The sequence below is a fragment of the Bacillus rossius genome, chromosome 2, assembly GCF_032445375.1.
Source record: "Bacillus rossius redtenbacheri isolate Brsri chromosome 2, Brsri_v3, whole genome shotgun sequence".
Classification (NCBI taxonomy): Eukaryota; Metazoa; Arthropoda; class Insecta; order Phasmatodea; family Bacillidae; genus Bacillus; species Bacillus rossius.
This window is the reverse complement of record NC_086331.1, coordinates 104,569,881-104,583,150: the sequence shown is the minus strand read 5'-3', so window position 1 is coordinate 104,583,150 and position 13,270 is coordinate 104,569,881. Positions and strand designations below refer to the sequence as shown.

The following is a 13,270-nucleotide window of genomic DNA, read 5'->3' as shown; positions in this document are numbered from 1 at the left end:
TGTCAGTCATATAGTCCATGAACACAGTACACACAGAAAAACGAAATGTACACCCAGTACACACAGGAAAACGTAATTTACACACAGGAAAACGGAATATACACACAGTACACACAGGAAAACGGAATGAACACACAGTACACACAGGAAAACGGAATGTACACACAGTAAACACAAGAAAACGGAATGTACACACAGTAAACACAAGAAAACGGAATGTACACACAGTACACACAGAAAACGGAACGTACACACAGTACACACAGGAAACGGTACGTACACACAGTACACACAAGAAACGGAACGTACACACAGTACACACAGGAAACGGAACGTATACACACAGTACACACAGGAAACGGAACGTACACACAGTACACACAGGAAACGGAACGTACACACAGTACACACAGGAAACGGAACGTATACACACAGTACACACAGGAAACGGAACGTACACACAGTACACACAGGAAACGGAACGTACACACAGTACACACAGGAAACTAAACGTACACACAGTACACACAGGAAACGGAACGTATACACACAGTACACACAGAAAACGGAACGTACACACAGTACACACAGGAAACGGAACGTACACACAGTACACACAGGAAACGAAACGTATACACAGTACACACAGGAAAAGGAACGTACACACAGTACACACAGGAAACAGAACGTACAGACAGTACACACAGGAAACGAAACGTACACACAGTACACACTGGAAACGTATACACACAGTACACACAGGAAACGGAATGATCACACATACAGTAGCGGAAACACACAGGCTTAGTTGGAAATCAGAATACAAGAAATAAAAACATTAAATTTTTACTTTCAATATTTAATTACTTCTCAACATTACACAAATACAAGTAAAAGAAGCCATTATTGTATGTAGCCTGCTTTCCTCAGTTCTTTGAGTATGAAGGATATTTCTTTGATGCACGAATAGTTTCCTTCACAAAGCGAGCCATGTAGAAGTCTTAGCCGGTCAACCATTATGTTTGGATCTTTCCATGATGTGTAATCAATCTCTTCTACCACCATCTTACTTGCTTGTTTATTATAAATACTGTCAATATCACAATCATCCCAGTGATCATAATAAGCATTATCAGATTTATTTATTATAACACGACGTTTCCAACGTTTCGGTCTCAGGACATCGCCACATTCTTCGATCTTGTCAGCTCTAGGTGCTTCATCACAGTCTATACCTTTGTCAACAGCCTCAGAGTCACTGTAACAATCACTGTAGAAGACATCCTCTTCACCCAGATTACCGTATGAATTCGCTATCGATGATGTCGAAGTGTCTTCATCGTCTTCATGCTTCCTTTTTAGGAGTCCATCATTTTTACAAAGAATGGAGGATCTACTGAATATAGGCTTGAATGTATTCTCACTTTTCACGGTGTTAATACTGCCATTAGTTTCAGTCTTCCCGAAGCCATTAGCATCCTTCAATTTATGTTCTTTCTCACGATCGGGTGAGCTAATACCATCACGCTCAGGACAAGGAAAATTATTGTCGTAATGCAGATCACTCTTCTTTAGTCTAGTGGATCCATCAGTGTCCTCTATGCCGTAAGTAGTCTTGACTTTACATGTTATACCATGTCTTTTTAAGCTGTCAATTCGTGTTAACAACCTGCTACAACGATTACAGCTTAACATGTTGCGTAGTGGGTTTCTAGCACAATCATTCTTCCCATGACGTCTAGCATTCCTTCTCATGGCAAAATCCTTGCCACAGTAACTACAGCGGCTTCCTTCCGATTCAGCTGCAGATAACAAACCACGATCCATGGTAGCTTCTGTGACTAATGCCAGATGCAAACTAAGAGTTTTAAATTAGATCCAATACTTAAATAGAAATTTTTTCATATTTCATCAGCGAGAGTTAATTTATCTCATACAAAAGTACTTGCTGCAACTAGTTCTGCTTTTCAACAACTGATGACGTCACGTATTGCTTGCAGGTAAATAATATTTAGTTCTTTAATGCAGGATGCGGGATGCTCACTAACGATCGCAAAAGAAAGATGGCTTCGCTAGACTCCAAGGAAAAGGAAGTTCGTCTTGCATGTTGGTGCTCCACAGATGTCTCATGGAGTAATATTAATTTGACTGAGTAATGATATTTTTTAATTCCACCTGATAAAAATATTGCAAGTTTTGATTTAGTAGCAGAAATTATCGAATTAAATGTAACTCCAAATAAAATGACATGTCTCATTAAGAGTAGAACTCCTTCATGGAGAGATCGGTTTCTCAGAATAGTCAGATACACTTGAAGAAACCACAGGAATGATTGCAAGAACACGGGAAAAACCATCAAAATATTGATAAGAATAATCAGGAGCACACGGAGAAAAACCATCATAATATTGACAAGAATTATCGGGAGCACACGGAGAAAAACCATCATAATATTGACAAGAATTATCGGGAGCACACGGAGAAAACCGACAAAATTTTGACAAAAATTATCGGGAGCACACGGAGAAAACCACCACACATTTACTTGGATATCATTAAATTTAAAAAAAAATTAAAAATAAAAATATATTAATAAAAAATTTAAAACAAAAAAAATTTACAAAAAAAACACACAAAATTCTTGCTTGTACTAAAACTCTATCTTAGCAAAGATAGAGTTTTAGTACAAGCAAGAATTTTGTGTATTTTTTTTGTAGATTTTTTTTGTTTTAAATTTTTTATTAATATATTTTTATTTTTAATTTTTTTTTAAATTTAATGATATCCAAGTAAATGTGTGGTGGTTTTCTCCGTGTGCTCCCGATAATTTTTGTCAAAATTTTGTCGGTTTTCTCCGTGTGCTCCCGATAATTCTTGTCAATATTATGATGGTTTTTCTCCGTGTGCTCCCGATAATTCTTGTCAATATTATGATGGTTTTTCTCCGTGTGCTCCTGATTATTCTTATCAATATTTTGATGGTTTTTCCCGTGTTCTTGCAATCATTCCTGTGGTTTCTTCAAGTGTATCTGACTATTCTGAGAAACCGATCTCTCCATGAAGGAGTTCTACTCTTAATGAGACATGTCATTTTATTTGGAGTTACATTTAATTCGATAATTTCTGCTACTAAATCAAAACTTGCAATATTTTTATCAGGTGGAATTAAAAAATATCATTACTCAGTCAAATTAATATTACTCCATGAGACATCTGTGGAGCACCAACATGCAAGACGAACTTCCTTTTCCTTGGAGTCTAGCGAAGCCATCTTTCTTTTGCGATCGTTAGTGAGCATCCCGCATCCTGCATTAAAGAACTAAATATTATTTACCTGCAAGCAATACGTGACGTCATCAGTTGTTGAAAAGCAGAACTAGTTGCAGCAAGTACTTTTGTATGAGATAAATTAACTCTCGCTGATGAAATATGAAAAAATTTCTATTTAAGTATTGGATCTAATTTAAAACTCTTAGTTTGCATCTGGCATTAGTCACAGAAGCTACCATGGATCGTGGTTTGTTATCTGCAGCTGAATCGGAAGGAAGCCGCTGTAGTTACTGTGGCAAGGATTTTGCCATGAGAAGGAATGCTAGACGTCATGGGAAGAATGATTGTGCTAGAAACCCACTACGCAACATGTTAAGCTGTAATCGTTGTAGCAGGTTGTTAACACGAATTGACAGCTTAAAAAGACATGGTAGAACATGTAAAGTCAAGACTACTTACGGCATAGAGGACACTGATGGATCCACTAGACTAAAGAAGAGTGATCTGCATTACGACAATAATTTTCCTTGTCCTGAGCGTGATGGTATTAGCTCACCCGATCGTGAGAAAGAACATAAATTGAAGGATGCTAATGGCTTCGGGAAGACTGAAACTAATGGCAGTATTAACACCGTGAAAAGTGAGAATACATTCAAGCCTATATTCAGTAGATCCTCCATTCTTTGTAAAAATGATGGACTCCTAAAAAGGAAGCATGAAGACGATGAAGACACTTCGACATCATCGATAGCGAATTCATACGGTAATCTGGGTGAAGAGGATGTCTTCTACAGTGATTGTTACAGTGACTCTGAGGCTGTTGACAAAGGTATAGACTGTGATGAAGCACCTAGAGCTGACAAGATCGAAGAATGTGGCGATGTCCTGAGACCGAAACGTTGGAAACGTCGTGTTATAATAAATAAATCTGATATGCTTATTATGATCACTGGGATGATTGTGATATTGACAGTATTTATAATAAACAAGCAAGTAAGATGGTGGTAGAAGAGATTGATTACACATCATGGAAAGATCCAAACATAATGGTTGACCGGCTAAGACTTCTACATGGCTCGCTTTGTGAAGGAAACTATTCGTGCATCAAAGAAATATCCTTCATACTCAAAGAACTGAGGAAAGCAGGCTACATACAATAATGGCTTCTTTTACTTGTATTTGTGTAATGTTGAGAAGTAATTAAATATTGAAAGTAAAAATTTAATGTTTTTATTTCTTGTATTCTGATTTCCAACTAAGCCTGTGTGTTTCCGCTACTGTATGTGTGATCATTCCGTTTCCTGTGTGTACTGTGTGTATACGTTTCCAGTGTGTACTGTGTGTACGTTTCGTTTCCTGTGTGTACTGTCTGTACGTTCTGTTTCCTGTGTGTACTGTGTGTACGTTCCTTTTCCTGTGTGTACTGTGTATACGTTTCGTTTCCTGTGTGTACTGTGTGTACGTTCCGTTTCCTGTGTGTACTGTGTGTACGTTCCGTTTTCTGTGTGTACTGTGTGTATACGTTCCGTTTCCTGTGTGTACTGTGTGTACGTTTAGTTTCCTGTGTGTACTGTGTGTACGTTCCGTTTCCTGTGTGTACTGTGTGTACGTTCCGTTTCCTGTGTGTACTGTGTGTATACGTTCCGTTTCCTGTGTGTACTGTGTGTACGTTCCGTTTCCTGTGTGTACTGTGTGTACGTTCCGTTTCCTGTGTGTACTGTGTGTATACGTTCCGTTTCCTGTGTGTACTGTGTGTACGTTCCGTTTCTTGTGTGTACTGTGTGTACGTACCGTTTCCTGTGTGTACTGTGTGTACGTTCCGTTTTCTGTGTGTACTGTGTGTACATTCCGTTTTCTTGTGTTTACTGTGTGTACATTCCGTTTTCTTGTGTTTACTGTGTGTACATTCCGTTTTCCTGTGTGTACTGTGTGTTCATTCCGTTTTCCTGTGTGTACTGTGTGTATATTCCGTTTTCCTGTGTGTAAATTACGTTTTCCTGTGTGTACTGGGTGTACATTTCGTTTTTCTGTGTGTACTGTGTTCATGGACTATATGACTGACATTGTTCATGGCCCGGTCTTGCGGTCCGTGCCTTTTCGTTGACGGTGCTTCCAAATGTGCTGTCTTTTCGAAAGCGGTGCTTCCAAATGAGCTGCCTTTTCGTTGGCGGTGCTGACTTTTCGTGGTCGGTGCTTCCAAAATGTGGTGCCTTTTCGTTGTCGGTGCTTCCAAATGTTCTGTCTTTTCGTTGTCGCTGCTGTCTTTTCTTTGTCGGTGCTTCCAAATGTGCTGTATTTTCGTTGGCTGTGCTGCCTTTTCGTTGTCGTTGCTTCCAAATGTGCTGCCTTTTCGTTGGCGGAGCTGCCTTTTCGTTGGTGGTGCTGTCTTTTCGTTGATGGTGCTTCCTTTTTGTTGATTGCGCGTAGTACAAAATGTAGTGATTGAATATTTACTAGTTTATCACCTCTTGGTGTTACTAAAATATTTTTCAAGGTTACTTGCTCCTTTAGAATGTATAAAAATGTCACGATGGATTAATTGAATATAATTAGCTAACGACGAAGGTCATGTGGTCCTGAAATGACTAGCCTATACGTCTGATAATGACATGACTCGGTCTCATGGACTGAAGACAATTGTTCTTTATGTGCGGTTTTGTACATGAACGGCTTATAGGTTATTCAGATTATTCAAAAATTAGACTTTCATGATAGGCTTATCGTCACTGTATTAATTCTTTGGTTAGGTATATTGACTTATGATTAATAAACTCCGCGAAAGGTAACGGAAAAAAGAATTTAAAATTTATTTAATAATTAGTTACAACTGTCACTGGTCAAGAATCGAACCGTGGACATGGATCCATCGATTTAATTTGTAAATTAATAATTGATTTTTTCGGAGACTATTGGAATTTTTCCCGCATTTCTAACTAAATAATTACATGATTTCAACATGGCGGTCAAATTTCAAGATGGTGGGCACCTCAGCAATAATAAATTATTACTGCACTGTAGCATGTTAGAATAGAATTTGCATGATGGTAAGACAAGTACACACAATATGGTGACCTCCAGCAGACGAAAACATGATGGTGGCAATGACCACTAGCATGTACTGAACATAAAATGACGGATCCGTGATGGACATCAAGGTCAAAGTCAAAGATCAATGTCGAGGTCAAATTTCAAGGTTAAGGTCAAATTTCAAGGTCAAGGTCAAATTTCAAGGTTAAGGTCAAATGTCAAGGTCAAGGTCAAAGGTGTGGTGACGTCATACCAGCTGATGGTAAATACCTTGTTATTGGTGGAGGTAGGTCAGTCTGAAGGTGGCTTCTGTGGAGGAAGGATCTGTTGATTTTATATTTTTTGCCCTCGCCGGTTTCGAATCAAGGACGGGAATCGATATAAACAGAATTCTATTAAGTTAATTTTTTGATGAATTTTGAACTTTTTTTTCATTAAAATCGGATAATAAATAAAGATTTTCAAGATGGCGTCTAAATTTAAAGATGGCGACCATAACGATAATTGTAACATTAATAGGACCCAATATGGCGGTCTTAACGAAAAGTGTAAGAATGATATGGTACTCAACCAAGATGGCGGGTGTAACGAAATATGCAACATTTATATAATCCAAGATGTCGACCGTAACAATAACTGCAACAGTGGTTTTTAAGATTTTTATTTAATTCGATTATTTAATTTTTTTAATGATTTTTAAAATTTTTCCCGATTTTCTAACATAAAAAATTGCGGATTTTCAAGATGGCGACCGTAACGAAAATTGCAACGGTGACGTCACGATTCGAAGTTGGTGGAAATTACTAGAAATACAAAATGGCAAATGGATTAGCATGGATTAACATATGGATTAGCATAGATTGGCATACGGATTAGCATAGATTGGCATACAGGTTAGCATAGATTGGTATCCGAATTAGCATAGATTGGCATACGGATTGGCATAGATTGACATGGATTAGCATAGATTGGCATGGATTAGGTTAGGTTAGCATAGATTAGCATATGGATTAGGTTAGGTTAGGTTAGCATAGATTAGCATATGGATTAGCATAGATTGGCATGGATTAGGTTAGGTTAGCATAGATTAGCATATGGATTAGGTTAGGTTAGGTTAGGTTAGCATAGATTAGCATATGGATTAGGTTAGGTTAGGTTAGGTTTGGGTAGGGTAGGTTAGGTTAGGTTTAGTTTAGTTTAGGTTAGGTTAGGTTAGGTTAGCATAGATTAGCATATGGATTAGGTTAGGTTAGGTTAGGTTTGGGTAGGGTAGGTTAGGTTAGGTTAGGTTTAGTTTAGTTTAGTTTAGGTTAGGTTAGGTTAGGTTAGCATAGATTAGCATATGGATTAGGTTAGGTTAGTTTAGTTTATTTTAGTTTAGGTTAGGGTAGGTTAGGTTAGGTTAGGTTTGGTTTAGTTTAGTTTAGTTTAGTTTAGGTTAGGTTAGCATAGATTAGCATATGGATTAGGTTAAGGTTAGTTTAGTTTAGTTTAGTTTAGGTTAGGTTAGGTTTGCATAGATTAGCATATGGATTAGGTTAGGTTAGGTTAGGTTAGCATAGATTAGCATATGGATTAGGTTAGGTGTGTTTAGTTTAGTTTAGTTTAGGTTAGGTTAGGTTAGGTTAGCATAGATTAGCATATGGATTAGGTTAGGTGAGGGTAGTTTAGGTTAGGTTAGGTTAGGTTAGGCGTGCGAAGGAAGTACCTACGGGCTCCGACCAACAGCGCTTCTCTGCTGCGAAGTATTAGGAGATCAGAACTTGAGAGGAGGTAGTAATAAAAACTTGCCGGTGCCGTTGCGCGTCGTGGAAGTAGAGCGCGCCAAAACACACGGTTGCCTGGCCGTATGTATCCGGCGTTCATAACACGTGTAGAAGTAGGCTTATATTCGTTACCTCCTGGCTGTTTATTACCGCCTAATACTTTTCATAGCGAGACGTCCTGGCGAGCTGGTCTGTCCGTCCTCCTCCGTTCGTTCGTTACGTAACGGGACATTTTTTCGTGCGTACATGGCTGATGAACGTAACGGGACACTTTTTCATGTGTGTATGGTCGAAGGAAGTGACGTAATCCAACATGGGTGATGAAGCGAAGCCTTAAGGTGTCTGGATCGGATCCCCGATCCCCCTCCCCCCTCCCCTGTCCCAGGATGAACTATATACATCTACTTATCCTATATCATGTTATCGTCTCCTACTGATAGTCTTCTATCGAACTTATCCTATAGTATCATGTGATCGTATCCTACTAATCGTATCCTATAGTATCATGTGATCGTATCCTACTGATAGTATCTTATAGTATCATGTGATCGTATCCTACTAATCGTATCTTATAGTATCATGTGATCATATCCCACTGATCGTATCCTATTGTGTCCTGTGATCATATCCTACTGATCGTATCCTACCGAGTTGAATGTTCATCCAAAAGTGCGTAATTTCATTTAAATGTGCTTAGTCAAGTCTGTATTCAGGACTGAAGATGTAATGGTTCAGAACTTCTTGGTATTTTGCCTAGTTAGTTGGTCTACGTGCTTTTAATTGGATACATTGACCTACGTATACACCTGACATTGTGCAGGACCTGTTCGAAAGGTATGCCAGGTATCGAAAAAGGCCTCCGGATACGCTCGATCCTTATGATTGTAGTTGGCACTCTTGTAATCATGAACAGCGCCGAATACGGCCTTCATGGTAGGCATAGTGATATCGAGTAACATATTTCTTTCGTCGGACAGTAGTCTTGTAAAGTAATTTTTCATTGTAAGAATGATTTCTGAACTCAAAGAAAGGTAATGGGAAAAATGATTTTAATTATGATTTTAAGCTTTAATTGTATTTAGAGAAATTCATTGAGTCAATAATGGTATAACTAATCATTTTTAAGGATTTTTAGAATTTTTTTTCGTATTTTAGGCAAATAATTTCAGATTTTCAAGATAGCTGCCCATATGACATTAGCAGCTTACTGACGGCTGGTATATTGAGAATTTAAGCTGTTTTGGGGACGTTTTACCATATTTAATTATATAAATATTTTTAGGCTAAAGTTACATTATTTGCACCGCCAAACGATAGGACCAAATACTTAAATCCACAGAATCAATCAATATTTGAATAAGCGATTTTTAAAAATTATTTTTGGAATCTCTCCCGAATTTCTAGATTAATATTTAAGATTTTCAATATGACGGCCCAGATGGCGGATGCCACGAGGATCTGGTGATAAATACTTCTGCACGCTGGTGGGTAAACATTAAACCAGCGAAACATTAAAACAGTTAATACTAAGAGATTTAAAAAAAATGGCGGATACAATATGGCCGTAATGATGTCATACTAGTTGGCGTAGTTTACATTCCTTGATATAAGTAGTGGGGGTCAGTCTGCTAGTACACTCAATATAGAAAGGATGCGTCGTCATTTTTTTTTTTGCCCTCGTCAGTTTCGAACCGAGCGCTCCAAGCTCCATGGCGTTATTTTCCGATTTTTAGGATAACAATTACGGATTTTCACAATGGCCGATGATGTCTTATTTTAACATGGTGGAATCCAAATGTGGTGGGCGTGGTGTCATAAACCAAGATGGCGGAAATTTCTAGAATCCAAGATGGCATACATGACATATTTCAAAATAGTGGAATCCAAGATGGCGCTACTCAAAATGGAGGCCAAGTCATTATCCAAATGGTCAAGGTCATGAACTCAGAGTATAGAGATTTGTCATTTTAAGTAATTTAGCATCGTTTAGAATTTTTAGTATTTTTTAAATGCAGAAACAATTTGAGGTAATTCAAATTACGAATTTTTGAATTTAAATGGGCGATTTTCCCTCAAAAATGGAACATTTAATTTTTCATAATTATTGAAGGTTTTTGGCACAATTCCCCCCCCCCCCCCCCCCCCGCCCCCCCTAAAAACTGGAAATTTTGAGTCAATTTCGGCAAATATTCAACAAATTTTGAAGGTCTAGGTCAAGGTTATTTATAGTGTTACTAACCGTAATGGCCGAAAATCGCAATCCTATCCCTTAACCCTTTTACAAGAATCACATTTTTCTACTACTGGTTAGGGGGAGAGGGTGGCTGCAAGGAGCTAGCGCCCTCGGTGGTGCTGGACAGTGGACAGTGTGTGAATGAGCACAGAACAAGGAGGGAAACAAAGAAGTGCCACTGTTACAGTGGAAACTGAAACCATGCTTCACGCGACATGTGTCGCTATCTGTTGGGCGGGCCCATAACTACCAGCAAATAGAGGTTCTCAAACAAAGTTTTTTTTAGTTAATAGGTTTTTTTTGGTTGTATTAAATTATCTCCTTGGCAGCGCAAAACTAATTTAATAGATGCGAAAATACTTAACGCCGTTTTGTAATAAACCGTCATGTAATAAAGGAGTAGGAGGTGCAAAAACCTCATTGTATTACACACCACAAAATTTGTGACAACCTAAATAGATTGAATTTTCACTGTTTTTTGTTTGCCTGATAATAGCTTATACATTACTTCTCCTAATAAATTAATTTAGTTATGTCAGCAATATAATATTATGAAAGCTACTATCTAGCGGACGGGCCCATAACTACTACTACTACCAGGGGCGCAACAACTAAATTTCCAAAAGGGGGGGGGGGCAATATACCTTTTTATAAAGAATCATCGATCCCCCCCTATTGAAGCTGGTAGTCCGGGGGTCCTCCCCCGGGAAAATTTGCATTTCAAGGTGTAAAATGGTGCTATTTAAGCAGTTTTACAATCTAAAAATTGATTACACAGCACTTTCTTTGCCCCCGTTTGCCTTCAGACAGGGCCGCAACTAGGAGGGGGGGGGGGCAAGCGGGGCATACGCCCCGGGCGCAAAGCTGTGGGGGCGCCGAAATCGCTTGCATTGTAATTCCTACTACAACTGGTAATTGGTAAAAAGTTTTTTTTTTAACTTGCACGCCAGTAATGTCTAATCTGATTTACAATATAACGTCTCAACATATATTTAATGAACAAGTCTAGTGATTATACGGACTACTTCATGGACATGGTGGGTTCATGCATGAAAGGTACAGTAGCACAGAAACTATTACATGTACCGGTATGGAAAATGCTTAAATAGCACCATTTTTCCGTGGGAGGGCCCCCGGACCACCCTGCTTTATTGATGTGGTATGTGCAAAAAAAGAGAGGGGGGGTTGCGCATGAATCCATTCATGCCCCGGGTGCCAGAGACTCTAGTTGCGGCCCTGTTTCAGAGGGGGACCCCCTGTAGTTGCGCCCCTGACTACCGCCTTTGAATATATATACTGTATAGAAGTCGCGAGTGGATAGGATTTACTCTACGTCTTTCAGAAGCGTATGATGAGCAGCTTGGGAACTTCACCGCTGCAGTGCGCTGCCGTAACTCCCTGTATCGTCTTAGTTGTTATTCACACGTTAGAGCGCAGCGCTGTCGCCCGCTGTCATCCCCCGCACCCCTCATCCATCATTCACTGCAGCTCAACGTCGTTCCACAGGAGGGGGAAGAGGGGTGTTTGAAGAGTTCGACACTTGTCCGCTAGGGACCACCACAAGTCGATGCCCCTAGAGATGGTGGCGATTGCGGCGGTGAATTAACCAACTACCTCGAAACCGTATTAGAATTTTTAACCTGGGCTGGCGACTTGTTTACAGTATATATATTCAAAGCTACCGCTATAGCTTCGGTCTCGGTAGTTGGAGTCTCCCCCTCATGGCGCGGCTGTGCAGGAGGAGCTGGCGGGAGTGGACCCGCGCGCCGCGCGCCACCACCGGCCCGGGGTGCCGTCGCGCTCCAGCTCGCAGGAGCGAGACTCGGACGCGCGCCGACTCGCCTACCAGCCGCCGCGCCGGCGCGCGCCGCGCCTGCGCGACTCGGGCGGCGCGCGGCGCGACAGCCGCGACTCCAGCGACGAGGCGCCCGACTTGTGCGTGCCTGTCCCGACCTGTCTGTCTCAGCCGTGCCCGGCAATCACTGGAGACGTGCAAAATTCGCGGTTTCGATGGCCTTCAGGATAGACTGCACATACCCCTGTACACTCGGGCAAATAACGCAAGTTCATTGGCTGCCGACTTGTAAGTCGTCTCAGCTGGTTTGTCTGTGATTCGATCCTTCTTTGGTTGATGGTTTATAACTGGTTGAGATTCGTCCAGATGAACAGTAAGCCAACAGCAAAATTATCTAAGAGGTGTATGCGTTTGAATTCTAGCCTATCACCGAATGAATCCGCGAGTTGTGCAGGTCTCTATTAATCAGTAGAGACATTCAAAATTCGCGGATTCATTTCGCGATAGGCTAGCATCAAATCAACTATACCTTCGTTACGCTTCTGCGATTGGCCCACATTTTATCCGGGGAACTGTGAGCCATTGGGAAACACTAAACCAAGAAAGTGCCGAATTACGGACAGCCTAGTTGAGACGTCTCACGCGTCAGTAGCCAATGAACATGTGTCATTTCCGCGAATATTTAAAGGACTGTGGAGTCTATCCTAGAGGTCAATGAATCCGCGAATTTTGCAGGTCTCTAGCAATTACTGATGAACAGAGACCCGGAAAAATTCGCGGGTTCATTTCGTTTTATGCTAAAATTCAAATTATTATACCTTAGTGCTGCTTCTGTAATTGGTTCTCTGTTAATCTGGAGGACTGAGGGCCAATTAGAGACCCTCACTCATAGAAATTTCGAATCACCGGTTATCCAGTCGAGACGACTCACAAGTCAGCAGCCAATGAACAGTTGGCATTTGCCCGAGTGTGTAGAGGATATTGGAGTCTATCCTGGAGGTCATTGAATCCGCGAAATTCACGGGTCTCTACTGATGAAGAGAGACCGGAAAAATTAGCGGATTAATTGACCTCTAGGATAGACTCCACAGCCCTTTAAATACTCGCGGAAATGACACCTGTTCATTGGCTACTAATGCGTGAGACTTCTCAACTAGGCTGTCCGTAATTCGGCACTTT

General features: G+C 40.3%; 1 protein-coding gene across 3 annotated transcripts in view; it reads left to right on the top strand.

Moving 5' to 3' along the window:
* The window catches only part of LOC134529546 (potassium voltage-gated channel unc-103), a 408,698-nt gene that overhangs the window by 355,894 nt on the left and 39,534 nt on the right, over positions 1–13,270 (top strand). For all 3 annotated transcript variants that reach the window (XM_063363748.1, XM_063363750.1, XM_063363749.1), the window contains one exon: positions 12,035–12,231. In XM_063363748.1, the coding sequence (XP_063219818.1) occupies positions 12,035–12,231 (197 nt within the window). The remainder of the gene's footprint in view (positions 1–12,034; positions 12,232–13,270) is intronic.